Below are 24,644 nucleotides of genomic sequence, written 5' to 3' on the forward strand. Positions count from 1 at the left end.
TTCCTCCTCTGTCGCTCCCAGCGGCGTCTCCTGGCCAGGTACGGTATCTTGTATCTTGCTTGGCACTTCTTGTCTCCCGTGAGGTGGTCTTTGCCGCACAGTTGGCACTCCGCGTTGCAGTTGTGATCCTGCTGTGGATTCTTGCACCCACACCCCCGACAAATCTTGTCTTCAGGGTTGGGGCACACGTCAGCCCTGTGCCCTGTTCTTCCGCATCCATAGCATATGTCGATGTGTTTTTTATACAAGGAGCATTGGATAAGCATCGCTCCATACCTCACATATCTTGGGACGTGAAAACCTTCAAATAAAACGATCACATTGTCAGTGTTACCCATTCTCTTGGCGTGCAAGATTCCAGGATTGCGTGGCGTGACCAGACTGGTCACTATGTCCTCCGGACTCTCCTCCTGAGATATTCCTCTGATGAGACCCTTGGATGTATTATCAGGAGCTGCTCTGTAAGCACTTGCTTCAAATTCTTGTTCTCCAAGGCGTAGCTTATTGATAGCCCCATATTTCCTGGCTCGGTCCTCGGAAGGCGTGCTGAGCACCACTATATTTTGTTTGCTGTTTATGCATATGCTGTCTTCCTCCGCTGTCTCTCGGCCGACCCCGGCAGCGTTGCGCAGACAGTAGTAAATGCGATCCAGCTTGTAGTCTGATACCTTAAGTCCGCCACGTGGACGCACGATAACCCTGTAGTCTTCTTTTGGCAGGTTAGGCACCCTACTTGCTTTGATGATTTGTCGCACCTTGCGTTGGTTCTTCCATTTGTTTCTATTTTTTGCTTCCCCGACGAAGGTTCGTTCCTGCTGCTCGCGTCCCGCCAATCCGGCACCACCGCTGCATCGCTTCTTTGTGCCTCTTCTAACTTCGCACCAACCTGATTCTTTTCCGAACTCCTCCAGTTGCATTTCTTCGCCTCCCACGCTCACGACTTCCATTATGGAGCAGGGCCTGGGTATCTCCGTCGGTAGGAGGAGGAGGAGGAGGAGGAGGAGGAGAAACTTTATTATTGCAGAAACCGTTGCGCGGTTTATTCCTGGGTGGTTCCCTCTGACAGGGCTCCACTGGCGATCGCGGCTCGCCGGGCCTGGTCGAGGGTCGCCAGTTGGCTTCCTAGGTCCAGTTCGGAGAGTCTCGCCTCCCAAGACCACGTAGTGAGTGTGTGTGTTGTGACTCGTGGCGAAATTGCGTCGCCCGGACGGTCGGTGCATTCGTCGGTAGGCCGAGCTCTCTCAGCCACCGCTGCGGCGGAGCCGTTCGAGGTGTCGAGGCGTTCTAGTTAGGTGTAGATCTACCGCCACGCGCAGCGAGAGGAAGGACCGATTGACGGCCGAAAACGGCTCCACGGCTTCTTCTTCTTCGACTTGAAACCCTGCTTTAAATAGTGGTGTAGAATAATTCTCGAAAGAGAATGAACATCCTCTAGAAGTAGCAGCATTTCCCAGAGGCGTTTACAAATCCACCTTCTTTTCAACGGGTCTACTACTGCGAGTGCATACAAGTGAAGTATATTGCTGGATGCGCCGGAGCACCTCACCCTCATAAAAGGGCTGTGCGGTGCCGACTACATTTACGAACAATAACATCAGCTTCTTTCTCATCCGCGCCCATCCAACGTCTCCTAGATAGCAGGCCTGTGCACTCTGCTTTATGACGTCATGCTACTTGGACCGAAATTTCCAGTCAAACCATGCGGGACGAAAGCGGTGACGTCAAAATCACCGCGGCTTACTGGGGAGAATAGGAATTCAATTTTACGGCAGTCCAGCAAGGTAGCATGACGTCCACAGGCCTTAATAGTGCAGTCTGGGAGGCATAGGCCTATCGCAGTGACCCTCACATTAACCGCTCTCCCCTATTGTCCCGTCTAGTTGCAAAGTTGACTTGGCTTTCGGGAGTACGTTTTCCTAACTTTTTTTTTTCTTTTTGTAGTCTGCGTAATCCTGACAGTCTCATATGCGTCGTGACCGTTACGTCTGGTATCGGTGGCGCGAATGGTTTCCTGCTTCATGGTCGAAGGTATTCTTTCAGTTTCGCGTGTTTTGTGATCTGACCACATTAAAGGGTGGTGTATGTATTTATTGGCTGAGGTCCTGGGAAAATTTAAGCTGCGTGACGTGCTGTTTACCCAACTGCCCAGTAAATAAATACAAACAAGACATTTTCCGTCACTAGTCCTATAAGGACGAACGAGCTACGCAAAGGGTTGCCCGTTACAAGAAACAAACTGATTTTTAAAATGTTCTCGGTGAACCTTGTATGGACACGGTGGACGGGAATATAGCAATAAAACAGTGTTCAATAGTACATTCAATAATGAAAAGAAGGTTCCTTGGGGAGTCACTAACGAAATACGAGTAGAATAACGCCAAAAAGACACCGCCGAATCTAAATAACTAGATGGCAGTTGAGGCATCAGCAAAACCCACACTCTGCTAACAACAAATCAAAAGTCTGTGCTCAGCCATCCTCTTCACTTCATGCAGGAAATTGACCACGTCGTCTAGGAATATATATATATATATATATATATATATATATATATATATATATATATATATATATATATATATATATATATATATATATATATATATATATATATATATATATATATATATTCCAAAATTAATTGCAGAGTTTTACGTGCCAGAGCCATCGATCTGTTTCTGAGGCACGTCGTAGTGGAGAACTCCGGCTCAATGTCGACCACCTGGGGATGTTTAAGGTGCACCGAACGCAGAGCACGCAGGCGTTTTTTTTTTTTTTCGCAACGATCTTAATGCGGCCCCTGTGGCCTCGTGCATAGCAGCGCCGCGGCGGGCGATTCGTCAGATATTTCAGAACGAGTGCACGACGACGTCATTTCCTCATTTTGTCGAGCGTAACTGAAGGCGATGCGAGTCGATTCAGGATCACGGATGTCCTGGTCGTAACCTTGTGCGAAGACCTAACCTGAAATGCGCATGTCACAAACATCCTGTCATCAGCTAACAGAAATTTCTTTTTTTTTAACGGCACTTGCGCCACGCACTAGCAAATGTAAAGCTTCTTGCATACATGTCCCTGGTACGAAGAAAACTAGAATATACATCCCCTATGTGAAGCCCTAACCAAATCTTTCTGATATCTTCAACTTCACTATAATCACTACAGAATCGAGCCACTAGATTCATTCATTCGAGTTATTCATAGAATGCCTGCATATCATCGTTAAAAGCGAAATCCGCCCTAACAAACCTGGCTTGTCGCTGTCAGATCGCCAGTATATGCTTTTTTTTCTCTCAGCTCACTTCGTATTCCGCGCTACACCAAGCCCTCCGGCACGCATTTCACTCCGCTTTGGTCATCCCCTGCAATTTGATCGTCCGCCCGCTCGTACTATATACAACGTTTGCTGCATAATTCTTTCCTAGCTCAGCCATTGACTCGAATGGCCTTCCACACGACGTCACTGCGATCACCTGCCCATCTACATTTTCTAATTGCATAACTGCCATAATCGCCCAATTATTATTTTTTTTTGTATACGCGATCACGTGTACCTGCATCCACCCGTCATGGAATATCCCCAAATTTTGGGTCTTTAGGGTAACAAAGTGATGTGATGTGGTCGCCAAACCATGATGCACGAGACGCGCAGAATTTTTTTATCGTAGAGGGCAGCACAAGTTGCGCACGTGGTTTAAATAATGTGCAGCGCAGCAGTGGCCCCAACTAGCGCCGCTGCTGGAGCCAGTGCGGCGGCCGCCACTGGCAGTGGCGGCAGTGGCTCGTCGTCCCGCAGCTGTGGCCACGGAGGCACCGGCTCGGTCCCGCAGAGGCCCGACGTCGGCTCGCATCTGGTTCCTCTGGGACAGCGGCTGCACGGCGGGCCCTGCAAGTAGACCGGGCTCGCGGGTTTGTTGCCCGCCGGTCCGAAATTGCAGACGTAGGCGTGCTCGTAGACGTATTGATCCGGCCCGCCCGACGCACTCGGCACAGTGAACACCATGGTCGAGTAGCTGCAGCCCACGAAGCCCGTCTCGGCCCACCACATCTGGGTGACGTTTTCGGCAGAGGCCAGGGGTTCGTAATACCTCACCGACGAAGGCGTCAAACGGGCGTGCTCCGAGAACCATTCCCTGATCACGCCGTTCCAGTACGAGACGTACCGGTGCGTCGCGTTGTGCAGCCGAGTGACGCTTTGGCCCGTTTTTTCAAACCTCCTCGTGAAACGGTTCGCCACGTCGTCGTGGAAGGGCCAGCCTGAAGCGTTGAGGAGGTAACTGGCGTGCACGTAGGCTAGGTTAAACAGTTCCTCGTCCCATTCCAACTTCAACATGTTGGAGGCGCTCGGAAAGTCCTTGCAGTTGCCGAGCGCTACGTTGCTGCGGAAGGAGTTGATGAGCCCCAGGATGACGTTCTTGTTCACTCTCTGTCCCCCGTAAGCTGGAAGTCCCGTAAGGTTGAGCAACGACTTGCAGGCCGTGTGCTGGGGGTTCCTCTTACGGTACTCCTCCAAGCAGAGTGGCGGCTGTCCTCGCGCGCAGGAAAGAGTGGCGGCTAAAAGCACCAGCTCTGGCAGTCCGAAAATGCTGCGAAATCGACGGCGCAGCTGCGGCACGGGCAGAAGGTGGTGCGAGCTGCAAGCAAAAAAAAAATATACATGTCTGTGAAACATGGCATCGCAGGTTCCGGCACAAAAACAGTCCGAAGAATAGAAGCACGTAGGAAAAATAACAGGACTTTACTGACGTTCCGGACGCGGGACTGGCCTTCGTCGGAGCGATACACACGTGCAATGGTGGTGATATATAAGGTAACAATGGGCCGGGGGTCGGCAATGGAGATGTGGCACCGGCACGATCAAATGTCTAAATAAAAGAAAGTTAGACATGCACGTGCAAACACTTTCACATCATACCGACCAAAAGCGATAGGTACAAATGTGTATGTGGTAAAGAAGGATTGGAACTACATAGTGAGTCGCCCTCTGTAGCGCTTTCTAGTGGGTCGTCCTATTCAGCGCTTTTGCTCGTGAATGGCGCTCGTGTCGGGAGTCCATGCGCTGCTCTAACGGTTGGTCCTAAATGCCGGTGACTAAAAAACGCCTTTTCAATATATATATATATATATATATATATATATATATATATATATATATATATATATATATATATATATATATATATATATATATAGTAAAGGCCTAGTGCTGCACCACCCGTGACAAGCCAGTTCAACCGGTCCCTATTACAGCCTCCAGTCGGCTATGTCGCCGACGTTGCGCCCGACGGCAACTACCCGCCGTTTCACGCCCTTGCTCACTGTCACCGATAACTAATCGTCGCAGTCCAAGAGGCAAGGTCTGCGACAAGGTCGACATATGAAAGTCCTCACCGCAGTCCCTCGAACGTAATCGATGTGTTTGTTGACGGTGTTCGCGCATCTGCACTCGTGGACACTGGAGCCGCCGTATGTGTTAGGAACGCTAAGCTTTGCCCGCTTACTTAGGAAAACCACGACGCCCCTTTCTGGAATGTCCCTCCACACAGCCAGTGCTCAGCATATTCACCCCTTGGCGGCTTGCACTGCTCGTGTTGCCATTGCCGACGTTCTATCGGCCGTAGAATTCATCCTTTCCTCGTGCTCTCATGACGTTATCCTCGGCTGGGATTTTCTCTCGCGCCACAATGCCGTTATTCATAGCGCACGGGCCAACTTGTCGAAGCCGACACCCGCATTACTCCGAACGTCTCAATGGTCGTGTCCATGTCCTGCAGCGGAATCTCAGACGCTTTGCACTACTGTCTCCATCTGACTGCTTCCTCACTCGGAAAGGTCTGCTGCTACCTTCTGCGGCAGTGGACATGACACAGGGCTACAGAACCATTTTCCGTTTGCAACCCGTTTCCATACCCTGTGTTGCTGCTCCGAGGGAAATGTCTTGTAAGTGTAGAAGCGATCGAAGGGGGTGCAAGTTATGGAAATGCCCAACGACAATTACTGTGCTAGTTCCAGTGCGCTCAGTGCTGTTTAACATGTGTAACAAACGCTGGGCTACAAAACCTCGAGTGCGATTTGCTGCTCGGGAGCTGACATTTCTAGGTTACCTCGTATGCAAGGACGGAATTCTCACCGATCCAGCCAAACTTCGGGCCCTCGCCGAATTCCCTAAGCCAACGTGCGTCAAAGAATTGCGCAGTTTCAGCGATCTGTGTTCTTACTTCAGAGGCTTCATTCGCAATTTCGCCGCCATAACATCATATCGGCCCTGAAGAAGCTACTTACATAGAAGCAACAGGTCCCTCGCTTCCTAGTCGTTTTAGTGCGACGAGGCCTCACAAAGCTCCGTCGTTTGCTCACGTATCTGCCTGTTTTGTGCCATTACGACTCGATAGCCCCTACTGTGGTGCACACAGATGCCAGGGGTGTTGGCCTAGGCGCTGTTCTTGCCCAGCGCCAACAGAGGTTTCCTGCATATGTCGTGGCTTATGCAAGACGTACGTTTACGAAAGCTGAGATCGATTATACTGTGACAGAAAAAGAATGCCTGGCCATCATCTGGGCTCACACCAAGTTCAGGTCTTATTGTGAGGCCGTCCATTTGAAGTAATCATGGACCACCGTGCACTATGTCGGCTATCGCCCTTGAAAGATCCTTCAGGCCGTGTTGCCCAATGGCACTCCGCTTACAGGAATACGATATCCACGCGCTCTACGTACCTTAGCAGCCGCCAGCACTCTGAGCCGACGCCTTCTCGCGCTCTCCCTCGCCCGACGACAATGCCCGCTGCTCCGTATCCCAGCTTGCCGTTTCTTCCATCGACTTTCGCCCCATCGCTTCCGAACAGCGTAAGGACTACTGGATCACCTCGTTGATAGACTTGCTCTCTGATCCATCGGCACAACCAACCACTTGCGCGTTACATCGCCAAGCGCACCATTTCACCATTCGCCAAGGCCAACTTTATGGTTCCAACCATTCTCTACAATGTAAAAACATTACGGGAGAAGCTTAGAACTTTCTAAGAATGTGAAGGCGAAAGAATAGTTGGACCTTCTGCTGACCTTCAGTTGAAATATCTGTTGAACTTCCTACATTCCCAGAACGCCTGCGTCGCATTATGGCCGCATGTTGCTCTCGTCGGGCCGCTGCCGCTGCTTTATCCATACTCGCCTCCTCCCGACGGCGGTTACGCCCAGCGGCACTTCGAGCTGCTCTAGCCTTTCCCGCCGTGACGTACTTTCTCGGTCTTTCACGACCGCGACTATAGGGCCTGGTGCGTCGTCACCCATAGCCATGGGAAATGAAGCTCTGGGCCCACGCGGCGATGTATGTAATAAGACGTGCGAGCGTGCTGCCGCCGCGTGCAGAACGTTCTACGGGCGCCCCGCTGACATTTCCCCCCTCCTCCGTCGCCCTTTCTCAGAACGCTCCTCCGGCGCTGCTGTTTCCCTTTCCCGGCGCGCTCCGTTTTTCTGTATCTCTTAACTCGAACTTGAAATCTAAGGCTTTCGCTTTAAAATGTATGCAGTGTTTGCTGCACATTGATGAGTGCTCGTAGCCTCTGCCTTACGGGAGTATGAACCATTGCATTTTCTGTACCTCACAACGAGACGTTGAAACACTGAGATTTAAGGCTTTCTCCTTAATATAATCAGGGGCGACGATACTCGCGAAGAGTTAGCATACTAAACAGGTAAAGAGGCATGTTTACCGGCACTTTCATTGATTCCACAAGCTGCCGCCTTAAAATGATTAATTGGATACGATTCTTGAAGCTCTCTTTCGTGATGGGAACGAAAACCAGATTGAATGATTGTTGCGGTGATTTTACCAATTGAGTGACCCGGAATACGCACGTGTTTTGATAGTAGAAGATTAGGGAGAGAAGCAGCACGACATTTATGTTTGTTAAAGCGGTATCTGAATGGAGTTTCAATTTGTGCAACGTACTGTAATTTACATAATGATTTAGTTAGCGCGAGCGTGGACACGGAACACAAAAAGAGCAATAAGGACAAGCGCTGTGGAGGCACTACGAGTATTCGCCTTACGGGTGCTATAGCGCCCGTAAGGCGAGTACTCGTAGTGACTGACTAGATTTGTCTATAGACAAACCTAGTCAGTTTGTAGGGTTCATTCTGTTTCGCCTGGCGTTTCGGGGAATTGGCCCGCACGGTGCTTTACGTTGCTGACTGGGGCCCCTAGGTCGCAGCCTTGTCGCTGGGATTTGGTTGTCTATTCGGGTCTCCACGACGACAAATAGACAACGAAACCTCTACGACAACACTGCGAACTAGATCCCTATCAGCAAACGCAAAGCACCGTGCGGACCAAATCCCGAAAGCTAGGCGAAACAGAATGAACCAAACAAACTGACTAGGTTTGTCTAGCGCCCGTAAGGCGAATACTTCTAGTGCATCTACCGCCTTCGTGAAGCTTAGAAAGAGTGGCGGAGAGCGCACTCGGAACGAACTGCATGTGTCGAGTTTAGTGCATACTTATCGGCACGCGTTGCACCTAGGGGGATTCAGTCTTTCAGTAAAAGGAGCCACCAGTCAAATGTCCGATAAGAATATTGCTCGGTGGCATTAGACCCTAAAACGACCTCTTTAGGTCTTACCCGTATTACTCACAATCATTATTAGCATGATTTCAAATGATGTGCTAAATACGGAACGAGAACTGTGCGCCAGTGGTGACTCCGGCACGCAGGAAATCGCCGAGTTAAAAATGCCACGGACCACTCGTTGTTTCCAAGGCAGGTAATAACGGTGATCGCGATAAAATCGTTTCCTAAGCTAGTGAACGTAGTGAACCTATCCAATGTAAGCCTAACTATGGATGAACTTCGCATTCTACCACGGGGCCCAACCTTTTGTCCTGCAAATGGCGGATATGACGATTATCAATTGGCTAAGGATCTGGATAACTTTTCACGTAACATAAGCGAACGGTATATTTCTACGATCATTCATCCACTTCGGACACGCAGCAGCCATTTATGCCTTTTAGCAACCGCTGTAGCAACCTCCGACCCAGCGTGACAAATACCTAGACAAGTATATTGCCGCCACCCAACGTGACGTCCTTAAAGCTTATGAAAATAAAAATTCATTTAAACCAATATTTCACTAGAAGAAAGGAAAACTATCACTTCATTGACTAAACGCAGTGATGTAATAAAGCTGGTGGACAAAGGTGGTGCCGTGGCAATCACGAGCAAAACGCGTTTATAAGTGAAGCCCAGAGACAGCTAAATGATCAGACTTTTTGTAAGCGCCAAGACTGTGATTCTACTACACATTTTAAAGCAATCGTCGAAGATACCATAGAAGGTCTCGTAAAATCTAAGCAATTAGGTGATAACGCAGTAGCTTCACTCGTTCCACTCAGTCCCATCCCTGGCAGGCCCTATTCGCTGCCTAAAACAAACAAAGAAAACTGTCCCGGACGCCCCGTTGTTTCGGGCATGGGCGCTGTCACGAGAAACTGGGCGCTGTCACGGTGCAGCCTTCCATGTACTTTTCCATCCTATCTTAAACGTACGAACCATTTTTGTTGGACATGGTGACCTCCTGATACCAGCGAATATCCTCCTCGTGACATTAGATGTGGTTTCACTCTACAAAAAAAAAGATACCCCATATTGATGGCATTCGCAGATGTTCATGCATATGACTGATCGTCTGATGAAAAAAGAAACCGTTGGTAGTGACACACGGTCCACATTATTACAGCGAAGCTGTTAAGGGCTACTTTCCCCACTGTCGTGTCCGCGTGCAGAAAAAAATCCTGAAGTTAGTGCAATGCCGGGCCGATCCGCAGCGGAGGTGCACTTCGCCATTAAATGGCCCACATACACAGCTTCAGTGGTCACCCTTGTTCACAGTGTGGAATGGCACTGAAATTTGAAATAAATTTTACAACTCCATAATTTTGAATTTGACGGTTGGCATTACCTTCAAGTAAGCGGCACATCAACGGGCACTCGCATCGGACTTAAGTATTTTTATGTCTGTTCTGGAGAATGACTTTCTTAGCAAGCGAGAATTAAGACCTCTTTATTACAAACGGTTTATATATGAAAATGAACTGCTATCCCATACAGCTGAATTTCATACCGCCCACCCATTCATTTATTTTTCGCATGAGTACTCTCGTTTTACTATTAACTTTCTGGACGTTACAGTATACCTATCTAAAAGCAACTTAACCACTAAACTCTACAGATAGCCAACGGACAGGCATCCTTATCTTCGCTTTAAAAGTTCATTCGTAAAACACTGGAAAACCAGTATACCACATAGTAAGGCGCTCCGCTTTAAAAAGCTTTGCTCGGAACAGTCAGACGTTCATAAAAACTGTGAACAACTTCGCGAAGCCTTAATTCAACAGGAATATCCTCGTCACATTGTTGATGATGCCGTTAAAAGGGCCGATGCGCTGAATCGGAAGGACTTGTTCTGCGCAAAAAGGCAATCGTCCATTGAGACAGAAAGTAACCTTGTTTTAACCCATTCAGCATGAGTTCCAAATGTTTCGTCAGTCCTTAAAAACATTTCAACATACTAGCGTAGAGTGATAACCTTAGAGTTATCTTTCCAGAGCCACCTCGCGTAGTCTTCAGGTGGTCTAGTAATCTGCATGACATGTTGACGTAACCTAAAACGAGGATTCCTGAGACTGCGGGTTGCCGACCTTGCTATAACGCACGGTGCAAGGTTTGTGCACACATGACGACATCATGTATTGCCAAAAGCACTGCCTCCAATTTCAACATGAAAAGTAGAGGAAATTTTGCCTGCGACAATAACAACTGCATCTATTAGCTCGAATGTTCTGTTTGCAAATTACAGTACGTTGGACAAATAGAGAGCCCTTCAGATACCACTTTCACAACCGTGTCATGTTGCTGCTATTCCTAATCTTCTGCTGACATAAGGAAGTATAATATGGATAGAATCGAACATGCTCTCTGGAACGGAGGAAGCCTAAAAGCAGTGAAGAATAAACTAGGAATTGGCAAGAATCAGATGTATGCGGTAAAAGACAAAGCCGGCAATATCATTACTAATATGGATGAGATAGTTCATTTGGCTGAGGAGTTCTATAGAGATTTATACAGTACCGGAATAAGAATAGTCTAGAGGAACTTTAAACCCCACAAGTAACGCCGGAAGAAATAAACAAAGAGTTGGGAGCTATGCAAAGGGGGAAGGCCGCTGGGGAGGATCAGGTTACAGCAGATTTGTTGAAGGATGGTGGGCTGGTGGGATGTTGTTCTACAGAAACTGGCCACCCTGTATACCCAATGCCTCATGACCTCGAGCGTACCGCAATCTTGGAAGAACACTAACATAATACTAATCCATAAGAAAGGGGACGCCAAAGACTTGAAAAATTATAGACCGCAGCTTACTGTCCGTTGCCGACAAAGTATTTACTAAGGTAATCGCAAATAGAATCGTTAGACTTCTGTTAACCAAAGGACCAGGCAGGATTCCGTAAAAGCTACTCAACAATAGACCATATTCACACAATCAATCAGGTGATAGAGAAATGTGCGGAATATAAAAAACCATTATATATAGCTTTCATTGATTACGAGAAAGCGTTTGATTCAGTCGAAACCTCAGCAGTCATGGAAGCATTACGGAATCAGGGTGTAGATGAGCCGTACGTAAAAATACTTAAAGATATCTGTAACGGCTCCACAGCCACCGTAGTCCTCTATAAAGACAGCAACAAAATTCTAATAAAAAAAAGGCGTCAGGCAGGGAGATATGATCTTTCCAATGCTATTCAAAGCGTGTTAACAGGAGGTATTCAGAGACCTGGATTGGGGAAGAATTGGGGACGAGAGTTAATGGAGAATACCTTAGTAACTTGCGATTCACTGACGATATTGCCTTGCTTAGTAACTCAGGAGACCAATTGCAATGCATGTTCACTGACCTGGAGAGGCAAAGCAGAAGGGTAGGTCTAAAAATTAATCTGCAGAAAACTAAAGTAATGTTTAACAGTCTCGGAAGAGAACAGCAGTTTACGATAGGTAGCGAGGCAGTGGGAGTGGTAAGGGAATACATCTACTTAGGGCAGGTAGTGACCGCTGATCCGGATCATGAGACTTAAATAATCAGAAGAATAAGAATGGGCTGTGGTGCTTTTGGCAGGCATTTGTGGTGCGTTTGGCAGGCATTCTCAGATCATGAACAGCAGGTTGCCATTATCCCTCAAGAGAAAAGTGTATAACAGCTGCGTCTTACCAGTACTCACGTACGGGGCAGAAACCTGGAGGCTTACGAAAAGGGTTCTACTTAAATTGAGGACGACGCAACGAGCTATGGAAAGAAGAATGATGGGTGTAACGCTAAGGGATCAGAAAAGAGCAGATTGGGTGAGGGAACAAACGCGAGTTAATGACATCTTAGTTGAAATCAAGAAAAAGAAATGGGAATTGGCAGGACATGTAATGAGCTTTAGCAGGGAAGAAGTTTGGGCGTGTTGGTGGGATACATTCAGACTGGGATACATAGCGCAAAAAATTACACAGGGACAAGCAGAACACAGGACGAGCGCTCATCCTGTGTTCTGCTTGTCCCTGTGTAATTTTTTGCGCTATGTATCCCAGTCTGAATGCATGTAATGAGGAGGCGAGATAACCGATGGTCATTAAGGGTTACGGACTAGATTCCAAGGGGAGGGAAACGTAGCAGGGGGCGGCGGAGAGTTAGGTGGGCGGATGAGATTAAGAAGTTTGCAGGGACGACATGGCCATAATTAGTTCATGACCGGGGTAGTTGGAGAAGTATGGGAGAGGCCTGCAGTGGGAAGAGGCCTGCAGTGGGCGTAACCAGGCTGATGATGATGATGATTTATCATATCCCGGCCCAGATTTTGTTACGTGGTCGTCCGTCCGAATGGCATCCGCATCCTTCAACGTCGCGCGTGTGGGCATTTAAAAAAAATACATTACACGTCCGTTAGAGGGACTCCAACCAAGATCTCCATAGCAGTAGCCCAATGCTCTATTAAAAATACTATAAACTTTTCTTTCTATGCGTTGCGCAATATCGTGCGCAAAATGTAACACCGACACCATCATGCTATTGGTGGAGCTCACGTTAACTGTGGTTGAAGATCGACAAGATCATCTAACAGAGGCACCCAATGGGGCGTCTCTTCTTGTGACTCGAATACTGCTAGAACATTTTCCACTTCCGATGAAATTTCCCCGTGTCGACACTACAGACGCAAGCATGGTACGAAAGGATATAGCGTTTTAGGTAAGGAAACTAAAGATGCTTGCGTTTCGCTTGTGTAAAGTCACGCACCGCCGCTCCATGCGAACAATGGCTCCGAGACGCGAACCTTCACAGGAACCGTGACAGAAGCCTGGCTGGCCGTCAGTGCCAGTGGGGAGAGGCGATGACTGTTCGGCGAGACGAATCGAGTACTCAAGAAAAGTCGCCCGAAGCAGCGATGTGGAGAATACATTTCGTGTTTCAGGTTAATCTTTGTTTATTAATTAGTTGTTGTTTTTTCGCCATAACGTAGCGCGCGTACGCGGAGAGGCGATATGTCTGATTGTTATAGAGAAAGCCAACGAGCAACAAACATACAGTCGCCCACGGATGGGACACTACCTACTGAACAGGACCTACGGTGCGGAACGTAAAGCGTAAACTCAAAGCCGCCTTCATTTAATATTGCACTAGAAAGGTAGACACGCAGTAGTAAAAGACGGGACCGGTCAGGTACCACCACCAGTTTTTTCAAGGCAATGCAACACATAAACATACCTGTTTCCCCCACCAGTGCAAGCGCACTATTCCAATGCTAGATAAATTCACCTCATAATATTAGGAAGTCGCAGTTTCACCCGGAAGGCAAAACAGTGATTGCGATAGCAAATTAGTGGACAGCCATACGAGGTAAGAACAGTAGTTTCATCGGCCGTATAAACTTGTAACCATAGGCATACTAACAAAATTACCAACCATGGTGTCACCCGCACACAAGCAAACACGAAAAGATCTCACTCGATGACCGCGGAAATTCGCTGTCAAAACGCTGCAATGAGGAAAGGCGGCAGCAGTAGCGAGCGAATTGACCTTCGTGCTGCTGATCGCATCAGCGCGAACTAAGCCGCGAAAACAGCCCAGCACGGACTCTGCCGGTCGACGATGGCTTTCAAGATACAGCGGCCTGCCGGGCTCGCGCGGCCACCCGGATTAGAACATGCGCCCCCTTGGCCCCCAAGCGTCGCGCGCGACGGAAGGCGGCGCGCTTCCTCCCCGTTTTGCTCCGTAGCGTGCGCGAGCTTGAGTCGCGATAGCCGGCTCACCCTGGCTAGCTTTCACTCGCACACACAGCATACGGCGCGCGGCCACGATTTCATCGCCCTTGGACTTGATACAGAACCTCACGGCTGGCGGCAGAAATGCGCCTGGAGTGTCCATATAATTGATATCGCAATAAAACATTCCCGACATACCGCATCTCAGACGCACGCAGAGATATTGAAGTATCACACACTTCTCGCCTTTTTGACTTCTTAGGTTCGTCGATAGAACTCTCCGAAATCACCGCACCGACTGGTAGCGCCGCGATGCGCTGCCCTATGCAGGGTGTCCCACATAACTTGAGCCAAGAATTTAAAAATTAAAGGCGCATCGGAAGTGAATTGAACCAAACACCTACTATTCGCGATAACCTAAAGTAACTCATAATTTTTCCCCGTAACTCACTAATTAACTTCAATTACCCAACTTTTTAATTAGTGGCTGAGGACCCCAAGTATGATATGCACATTTGTAGAGCACCTTCGGAAACCACCGACCCAGTTGTTTCCTTTACGATACCTCTCACTTAGTCCTTCTTTTCCGGGTTGCAAAGCCCGCGAAATATGAAAAAAAAAAGCCACGTGACGGAGCACTTGCGTGTTTCAAGTTATCCCCGTGTCCCCGTCAATTTCGCGCTGCCTGTCACCATGGAGAATTCGCAACTGAACTAAAATCGAGTCTGTATACATGTGGTCTCTTCGATTTGGCTGCACCTTCTGGGTTGCAGCGCACCGTCCGCCGCATGCGCCGCGCTCTTCGATTTCACCTCGTGCAAGGCAAGTGCTGCACGAGTGCACATTTCGCCTGCACTCGCCACTTTGGAAGTGCACGCATCGTGCAAGCTCTCGGTAGCAGACGACACGGTGCAGCGCGCCAGTTTAATAATGGCGCGCGGGCGCCATCTCATATAGCTAAATATTGTCACTACAGATGGCATAAAAACGTGAGGTACCAGTTCGATGTCTGAATGGTTGTGAGGAAAGTTTAGTAAAGTCATGTGACGTGTTAAATCGATTTGGATCAATAAATTGCTTGGAACGGGTTCTCTGGCGAAAAAATAAAACAGCATCCGCGCCCACCATATCGTTTTCACGGTGTGGTACTACCACGATAGCGATTACTGCGATCACGAAAAGAAAGTACCCTCAATTTTGCTACACGCAACTTCGTCCGAATAGTTCGCGACAGGCTTGAACTAAGTTGATGGGAGGTGCTGCCAAAGTGAAGAAGCATGTACGCACCGCAGCCAAACTTTTAACGCAGAGCGCTTGAGAGCAAAACATATTTTGAACCGCGAGGAGTCACGCCAAAAAAAAAAAGGAACTTAAAACCATGTAGCGGCCTCTGATCTCTATTAGCAGGGATCAGTGGCAGCAACAGCAACAGACACTACCACATGCCCCGCAGTAGCCTGTGTCGTGTCACAGCAGCAGACGTTACGGCACCATGAGCCAAACACGCGAAATGCGCTGAGCGGGCAACGAGGCCTGCACTTTCCTATTCATTTTTGAAATAAACGTGCAACGCTATTGCAGGAACTGCACTTGAATTTCCTGAACTGGCGCTGTACTCTACTCCACTCCCATTGCACCGCAACAGAACTAGTTCCAAAAGTGCAGCCAAATCGAATAGACTTACGGTATCGATTCATTATCGTTACGCTGAGCGCTGGGTCAGCTGCGCAAGTGAAGAATTGCAAAGGAACGTTCGCAGAAACCTGCGCGGTGTTAAACCACTGCCCGGCCTGTCCGAAGCAGCATGCGACCGCACCAATGTTTACCGACTATACTGCGCCGAGAAAACCGGCTCACTAACTGGCTTTTAGCGTTATTCTCGAGCAAAGAACTGCCGGACGAACTGCCAGCGAGCTGAGAGCCTGATTTCCTTGCCGCCTGCGAGCAAAATATGCAATCCCATTTCGAACGGTTCGCGCTTCAATTCCATCACGCAATTCGTATCCTTGAGCTTGCCGTACGCGAGCAAACAGAAGATGATATGCATGAAACAATGATCATGAACGGTACCTCATTTTGGAGATCTTGCGAAAGCCAAAGACGCCCCGCAAAGCTGCAGAAACATGCGTCACGGATTCTTCTTCTTCTTCTTCTTCTTCAGTTGCAGCTGAGCTCTTAAGAATGGCAAACACCCACTACAGAGAACAGCGTTGCAAGTGAGCGGTGGTAGGAAAAGCAATAAATATAATTATGCGAACGATTCCTAACAACAACTATATCGTTGCTGTTTCACATCGCTGCGACAGATGCACGACTGAGCCATTGGTATAATTATATATTGTCGACGGAGAAGATAATTACATGTGCGATCACATGTACCCGATTGTTGCAAATGTGCCTACATTTTCTTTCACTCAAAAGTTTGAACAAGTTACAGCGCTCATACTGTTCCTTTTTTACGAGGAATCAAACTGTGCAATTCAATACCCTGCAACAATCACGCTACAACGTAATGCTCATTCAGGCGTACATTTTTCTTGTCATTATTTTCTTCCGCGACTACTCAAGAATTTTTGTAAGTCACGTGTGATCTAATTGATTGCCAGTTCTGGCTTCATTATCTTACGCATTCAAAATTAAACTTTCTGATATTCAAATGTTTCAAATGTAGCATTTCTAAAATTAAATCACGATTTCGTCTATTTTTTCTCTTTTCAGTCCTGCATGTATCTGCGATCGAATCTTGGTTCGCTGTAATGCAGTATTTGTTGCTAATGATTTTGTAAAACTGTTAAGTTTTCGGTTGTTGCTACCTTTGCACACAGTAATAAACATTGTACCACCCTTAAGTGTGCTACGAGGGTGTTTTTCAACTTCAGACTCTCCATCACACCCTTTTAAAACCCATTTTCTCAAAGCATCCCAAATAAGGGCGCCCGCGAGAACCCCACGAAGCAAAACACACACACACACACACACACACACACACACACACACACACACACACACACACACACACACACACACACACACACACACACGCACGCACGCACGCACGCGCACACACACGCACACACACACACGCACACACACACACACGCACACACACACGCACACACACGCACACACACACACACGCACACACACGCACACACACACACACGTGTGGTCTAAAATCTACGCCCTATGCTGTACTCTTTAAAGGAACTGCCTAACAATTTTCATGGCGCCCATTTTTGAAGTACTATGGAAAGCTTACCGGTCAGAGTGTCTAATCATTATGTGCTCACGCAGAAAACAGAGTGGGTCAATTTTATTAGAATTTTTTCATCGGCAGTGAGGATGCAGTCGTTGATTGGAAGCATGCTGAAAAAAATGATAGGTTAGCGCGATAGCGATTATACGTCAGCATTGGTGGGAGGCAGGCGACAAGTGCGAGACAAAACTAGACTAAGAACGAGACATAGAGCCAAACCAGGCTGTTCCTTTGCAGATAACGGCTACACTGATGGAATAATTTCTAAGACTGCAATATCTGCCTAAGTGGCCCTTCCAATGGACATTTTCCGAAATGCGCACGCACCGTCAGCGGCAGCCGCAAACGGTTTTTCCGCTGGTGGTTAGGCGCGACGCCTTGTGGTCGTAATTTAGAGCACGCTTAAGCATCGCCTTTAAGAGTGGGACGCGAGAGCATTCAAAGACCCCTGACTGCTTTTCATACTTCCCGGCAACTGCGCAGCTTCTGTAACCATGACGTTTACCGGGAAACGCTGGCGGCTGTAACCGTTGCAATCTACAGATCAGATTGCCCCGCTTGCCGCGATATCTTCCTTTCTTTTGCCACTCCCTGATTGGCTGCTTAGCGCTCAAAAAGCGCGTCGCCGAACGCATAAACGTGATTGTCTTCCTGGCGCTGCGTTGGTCGTCTGTTCCCTGGGCCGGTCGTCCTGCCGCCCTCGGCGTCTGCCGTCGAATACGTAACACGGCGAACGCTGCACGAAGGCAAGCTTTCGGGATAGAAACGCGGCCTCCTACGTGGGTCTATTTTCCGTTATTATTTTGCACTTTTAGTATTTCAGTCTAAGAAGATCCAACATAAAAGATATGCGCTGTCGGTGTTTTTCCCCATTACATTTGTTTGTGGGCTGCCGTTCTCAAAACTCCGAGGAATAACATGACAAAGAATGAAAGACAAGGTATACGAGCAACTTGGTGGTAGAGAAGTGGTTGGGTATGCGTGGCTCGGAATTTGGTTTGGAATAATTTTTACCGAAAACATGGTCGTCGCCGAAGGAGCTGTTCTTCCTTGGGCGAGAAGAGTTCCTTCAACAGTGGCCATGCCGTTTCCTGTCGGTTGCTGATGGACGCGTACAGCTTAATTTTCGACCAGCCTGATTCTTGCAGCCAAGACATCAGAAGTGTTCATTGAATGTGCACAGAATATAAGTGTTATAACTGCAGTGTATTTCTCAGTTGAAGTCTACAGCTACACGTGTCAATTTGGTTGCCTATTGGCCTCGAGCTCCACCACAGGAAAAGCTGGCGCCACCGTCGGCGTGACGTGCTAGGAGGGATCACGTGGACATAGCGGCCGCGTCGGCTGCTTCGGGCGCACCGAAGCGAGCTGAAAACGAGTTTAAATTCCCTCGTACGCTGCGGTCCTCATTTAGTGGCGAAATTTCCCCGCTTCGAGTGTCTCCTTCACAACGCTTCAAAGCACTACAATAGGTAGTGGCTGCCTTTGAAGACGCGCAACATGGTCGGCTACTGCTCGGTGCCGCAGGGCCGGACGCACGTAACGGAGGCCGGTGTCAGCCTTATTCACACGTAGCCGCAGGACAAGACGCTGCGTGAAGCTTGGCTCGCGAAACATAAAACCGGCAAACAGTCATCGGCTACAACTCGGGTATGCAGCAAGCACAGACGCGAGGAAGATTTCTGCTACGGCGCCCGGTCTGCGATGTTCTGAACACGCGCACTGAGACGCTCGCCCGAGTCCGCTGCCCGACTAATGTCATGACGGTTTGGTCTACGAACTTGTCGATGCTATAGATACTGGCAAGTTCAGTGGAGTGGAAAGGCAGCGGTTAGAAGCACATTTAAAAAAAGCATGGCATATGGTCATGCTTGTGTTATGAATTAATGCACTGGATTACAAAAAAGAAGCAGCGGGAAATTGCACGCTGAGAACACCGATAAACATACAGTGCGACGCAACTCGAGGAATAATATTGAAAGGTCAAAGAATTTAGAAGAAAGACAGATTGAATCGTCGCGACGGCATATTAATTACAGTCCCCCTAGGCATCGAAGTCTCTACAATGAAATTATTTTTGAACAGCTCTGATAGCGCCCACGCAACAATGGTTGCTTGTATACTGTCAAATGCTCATATTCTGCGGCCTAAAGCTCATGGCACGGTGAGAAAACGCGCGTGCGGAGAAATCGAAACAGTGCGCGGACAAGCATGCAGACGCGCAGTCGGTCGTTGCGAATCTGCGCGATCGCTGCATTGAGGCTTCGTTCCATTACGCTCCATGGATTTAGTTATACAAACACTATAAGAACCTATTTCACATAGTTTGCTCTCGGCGTTTACCTACCTTTCACGCAAGAAGCCGGTTCGGGAGACTCCATCGCGGCAACCGCGCGCAGTGGCGTTCACTGTACGTATTCGGTAAAGAGATAGCGTCTGTAAACGATTGTGTGCTTTCAGTTTGCCCAAGATTATTATTTAGACACTAAGAAACTTCTCTCGTTTCGAAAGTACTTACAAAAATGTCCGGGAGAGCTCGCGCGTGGTGTTTGCAGTGACCGCTGACAGCAAAACCTATGAGGAGCGTGCCACGTGATCCCTCATACTACGCCAGCGAGGCGCTTCCGATAGATGGCGACTCCGTAACTCCTCGCCGCCAATATTATGTTTTCTTACTTCGTTTCCATTCCCCTCCTTCCTTAACCTGTCTTTATATTCTGACGTGCACTGCAAATAAACGCCCATTCTTCCAGTTTGTCAGCGTGTGTCTGCCTCGCCTGCGTCAAGCGCAGTGTCCGACTTACGATGTAACAGTGGCGACGACAAACGGAAGGCAAAACCCCTGGCAAAACCTTGAAGTACAGGACGGCAGCTACGCTACAGGGCGACGACTCGACGATGGCACACCAGCAACTGCCCGACTTCGACGACGAAAGAGACAACTGGAAGGCCTATGTTATCAAGGCAGAGGCATACTTTGAGGCAACGGGCGTGAAGGAGTCGGCAAAGAAACGGGCGCTTTTGGTGGCAGCTTTAAGCACGCGCACCGTTCAAATATTAGCAGGACGAGTAGCGCCGAAGAAGCCGAATTCTTTGGAGTACGAAGACGTCGTGAAAGTCTTGGACGAGTTTTTTTATCCCAAGCGCCATGAGATTACCGAAACCGTCCGCTTCTTCAACCGCTACCAGCTTGTTGGTGAGTCTGTCCAAGAATTCATTACTGAAATTCATCGAATCGCGGACAACTGCAATTTTGGTACCATGCATCGACCGAATGCTACGGGATAGAATTGTGTGCGGCATAAGATCGAGTGCACTGCAGAAACAACTCCTGACAAAGAAAGATCTGTCCGTAGATGAAGCTGAAACGATGGCACTGCCGGCTGAAGCTGCAAATAAGGACGCCAATAAAATGGCCGCAGACACGTCGGCGGTGCTTAAAATTAAGGCGCGCTCAGCCTCAACGAAAGAGGTACTGGCCGAATGTGGGCGTTGTGGCAGCATAAAGCACAACAGTAATGCCTGCCGTTGGAGTAATGCTCGTTGTTATCACTGCGGTCGACGTGGTTACCTAGCAGTAAAATGCCGGAACGAAGAAAGCGCAAGATCTCGAACTCGAGAAGGAGCCCGGGGATTTTGTGGCAGAGTACTGGCTGTTAAGGAAGGGGAGACAGATGAAGACATAGAGGATAGCATGCACATTTGGACGCTAAAATCGACGCGGGAGGTAAATGTGAAACCCCCATTGCGATGTACCTTCACATGGGGAGGTGTGGACGTATCAATGCTTATCGATACGGGTTGCCCGGTCTGCGTCGTGTCCCGACAGCTATTTGAGCAGCACAAAAACGCTTGGCCTTCGCTACGGCCTTCACGCACGAAGTTATCATGCTACCTCAGAAAATTGCCAGTTTTTGGAGAGCTCCTCTTGCCGGTGTCGTACGACAGCACAACTGTGGAATGCACATTGGTGGTGCTAGATTGCCCCGGTCCAAGCTTATGTGGTCGAGACCTAATTTCCCTCCTGAGCGACGCATGCTCCCCCGTCCTCAGCCTCTCAGCCAAGCCGCTGACCGCACAGCCGTCTACCACCACGCAGGTCACTGCTGACGTGTTTGTCGAGTTTCCAGATGTTTTGAGCTCAGATCTGGGCCTCATCAAAGGACCCGCGGCACACCTACAGCTGAAGGAGGGAGCCACGCCCAAGTTCTTCTGTAAGGCCCGATCTATTGCCTTCGCTCTACGCGACAAGGTATCTGAAGAGCTTGATAGGCTCGTGGCATTAGGCGTCTTGTCACCAGTGCCGCATTCTGAGTGGGCAACGCCCATTAACCCGTCCTTAAGAATGACGGCACCGTTAGGATTTGTGGCGACTTCAAAGTCACTTTAAATTCAGCATGTGAGCTGGAGCAGTACCCATTGCCAGTAATCAATCACATGTTCGCGCCCTTAATCGGTGGAAAACATTTCAGCACACTAGATTTAAATGACGCATATAACCAAGTCCCTCTCGATGAGGAATCACGCCAGTTATGCGTGATTAACACGCATAAAGATCTCTTCTGCTACAACAGATTACCTTTCGGCATTGCCTCTGCGCCAGCCATTTTTCAACGCAGAGTGGAAACAGTTCTACAAGGCTTATCAGGCGCGCAAGCTTATCTGGACGATGTCTTGGTGTCCGAAAGAGCAGGACGTGACGACGTGCTCAAAGCCGTTCTGCAGCGTTTCCACGAGAATGGTGTTAAACTGCGCCTCGACAAATGCGAATTTCGGCAAGTGTCCGTTACATATCTCGGCCATCGAATCGATCAGCAAGGGTTGCACCCAATAGAAAAGAATGTCGAAGCTATCACAGAACCCCTAGCCCGAAAAATGTAGCTGATCCTCGTTCTTTTCTTGGCATGATCAGTTTCTACGCAAAATTTTTGCCGAACATATCGTCTCTGCTCGCTCCACTGTATCGGCTGCTGGGAAAGAGCAGACATTGGCTCTGGGAACACGAGCAACAAACGGCGTTCGATAAAGCAAAACGGTGTTTGCAGCAAGCAGGTGTGTTGGTTCACTTCGACCCTTCACAACCGCTAAAACTAGAGTGCGATGCATCGCAAAGAGGTATCGGCGCAGTGCTTTTTCACACGAAAGGGAACGTCAACAAGCCTATCGGATTTCGTTCAAGGACATTGTCGAAAGCAGAAAAAAATTATTCGCAACTTGAACGTGAAGCACTGGCCCTCGTATTTGGAGTAATGAAGTTTCGTGATTATCTTCTAGGCCGAGAATTCATCCTGGTCACAGATCACCAGCCGCTCCTGGGCCTGCTGAGACCGGATTGGCCCACTCCGCCTCTAACTGCTGCTCGCATACAGCGCTGGGCGCTGTATTTGGGAGGATTTCGCTACAAGTTACAGTATTCGCCAGGCAAGCAGCTCCTGAACTCGGACGCGCTTAGTAGGTTGCCACAAGAAACCTTGGAGCCAACCACGGAAGGGGAGCCACCTGACTACGTTCTGGCACTCGCATGTGTCCAGGAGGGGCCGGTCTCGGTAGAAGAACTGCAGGCGCTGACGGCAGGTGACGCAGTACTTTCAAAGGTCGTGCAGTACACAAGAGACGGGTGGCCTCCAAGCTCTAAAGCATTAGAACGAAGCTTACTCGCCCTTTTACGACCGCAAACTGGAAGTGTCATTGGCCCATCGTTTGCTGTATTGGGGCCGTAGAGTTGTCATTCCAGTTAACGCGCAACATAGAATGTTGCACATGTCGCACGAGACACATCAAGGATCATCGGCGATGAAATCAATCGCTCGGTCAGATTTCTGGTGGCCAGGAATGGACCACGACATAGAACAACTGTCAGCGGGGTGCGCAAGCTGCATCCGTAATCGACCAATGCCGGCATCTGCTCCGCCAGTTAACTGGCCGACCTGCCCGGAGAACTGGTCAAGAGTGCATCTAGATTTCGCGGGGCCAATCAAAGGAAACATGATCCTTGTTCTCGTAGATGCTCACAGCAAATGGATTGAGGCCGTACCAATGAAACACGCGACCGCACCTTCGACTATTACTTGCCTGCGCAGCCTCTTTAGCAGGTTCGGCATCCCTCGCACCATTGTTTCAGATAACGGGACGCAGTTCACTAGCCAAGAATTTACTGATTTTGCGAACAACAATAACATAACCCACCTGCGCACGGCTGCGTTTCATCCACAGTCGAATCGCCTAGCAGAGAGAGCTGTCCGAGCTGTTAAAGATGGGCTGAAGAAGATGCACCAGGGCAGATTAGAAGATTGCCTTTGCAAACTACTTCTCAACTCCTTCTTTCAACTCCTTCTTTTCAATCTCCTTCGGAACTTCTTGGCTACCAAATCCGGTCCCGCCTCGACACATGTCTTCCTCCTTTGGTTGCAGGAAGATGAGGAACATCGAATGACTGGACTCTTGCACCAGACACAAATGTTTAGGTCCGTAACTTTGGTAAAGGTGATAAGTGGAAAACGGGCACGGTAAAGTCAGCAGACGGAGCTAGGATGGTGACAGTGCAAACGCCTGAGGGCCTCGTTCGGCGACGCGTTGATCAAGTTCACACAAGGAAAGACCCAATGGCTACCCAAGGCCACAAGGAAAGTGAAAGCTCGTCCATCTCGGGAACTCCGGAAGAAACTTTCGGAGCAAAGCTAAACGCAAAAGCCGAAACTCGTGAAACGTCACCAGCACAGCGTCAGTCATCACCCACACCCCTGGACGCATAAGAGAGAAACGGTGAACCTACAGTGGCCACGGAACTCCGACGCTCAACACGAGAGCGCAGACCTGTGCAGCGTCTTCAGTATTATTGATGGAAAAATTTTATAACTGCAGTGTTCTTATCATTTCTCAGTTGAAGTCTACAGCTACACGTGCCAATCTGGTTGCCTATCTTATGTTTTCAAACTTCGTTTCCCTTCCCCTCCTTCCTTAACCTGTCTTTATATTTTGACGTGCACTGCAAATAAACGCCCATTCTTCCAGCTTGTCAGCGTGTGTCTGCCTCGCCTGCGTCAAGCGCAGTGTCCGACTTACGATGTAACAGTAAGTGCCTGTAACTT

At 48.7% G+C, this 24,644-nt stretch overlaps 1 protein-coding gene and 1 long non-coding RNA gene across 3 annotated transcripts in view; one reads left to right on the forward strand and one right to left on the reverse strand.

Moving 5' to 3' along the window:
* Positions 1 to 3,447: 3,447 nt before the first annotated feature.
* Positions 3,448 to 18,639, reverse strand: LOC135899434 (venom allergen 5.01-like). Its single transcript, XM_065428674.2, has 3 exons — positions 18,571 to 18,639; positions 16,371 to 16,495; positions 3,448 to 4,634 (listed from the first exon to the last, which is right to left on the reverse strand). Exons 1-3 carry the CDS (start codon positions 18,637 to 18,639, stop codon positions 3,695 to 3,697), a joined length of 1,134 nt encoding a protein of 377 aa, XP_065284746.1. The 3' UTR covers positions 3,448 to 3,694.
* Positions 18,640 to 24,566: 5,927 nt separating this feature from the next.
* Positions 24,567 to 24,644, forward strand: part of LOC135899477 (uncharacterized) — a 63,994-nt gene continuing 63,916 nt past the window's right edge. For both annotated transcript variants that reach the window (XR_010563623.1, XR_011515397.1), the window contains exon 1: positions 24,567 to 24,627. This is a non-coding gene — a long non-coding RNA (uncharacterized lncRNA). The remainder of the gene's footprint in view (positions 24,628 to 24,644) is intronic.

The sequence above is a fragment of the Dermacentor albipictus genome, chromosome 6 (genome assembly GCF_038994185.2).
Source record: "Dermacentor albipictus isolate Rhodes 1998 colony chromosome 6, USDA_Dalb.pri_finalv2, whole genome shotgun sequence".
Lineage (NCBI taxonomy): Eukaryota > Metazoa > Arthropoda > Arachnida > Ixodida > Ixodidae > Dermacentor > Dermacentor albipictus.

Bases quoted from the DNA above. Each gene is read 5' to 3' on its own strand.
- LOC135899434 (XM_065428674.2), bottom strand. From the start codon at position 18,639: ATGGCCACTGTTGAAGGAACTCTTCTCGCCCAAGGAAGAACAGCTCCT. The intron at 16,496-18,570 runs GTAAAAATTATT...TGTTCTCTGTAG, and splicing joins CGGCGACGACCATGTTTTCG to TGGGTGTTTGCCATTCTTAA. The intron at 4,635-16,370 runs GTACCGTTCATG...TTTTGCTTGCAG, and splicing joins CGCAAGATCTCCAAAATGAG to CTCGCACCACCTTCTGCCCG.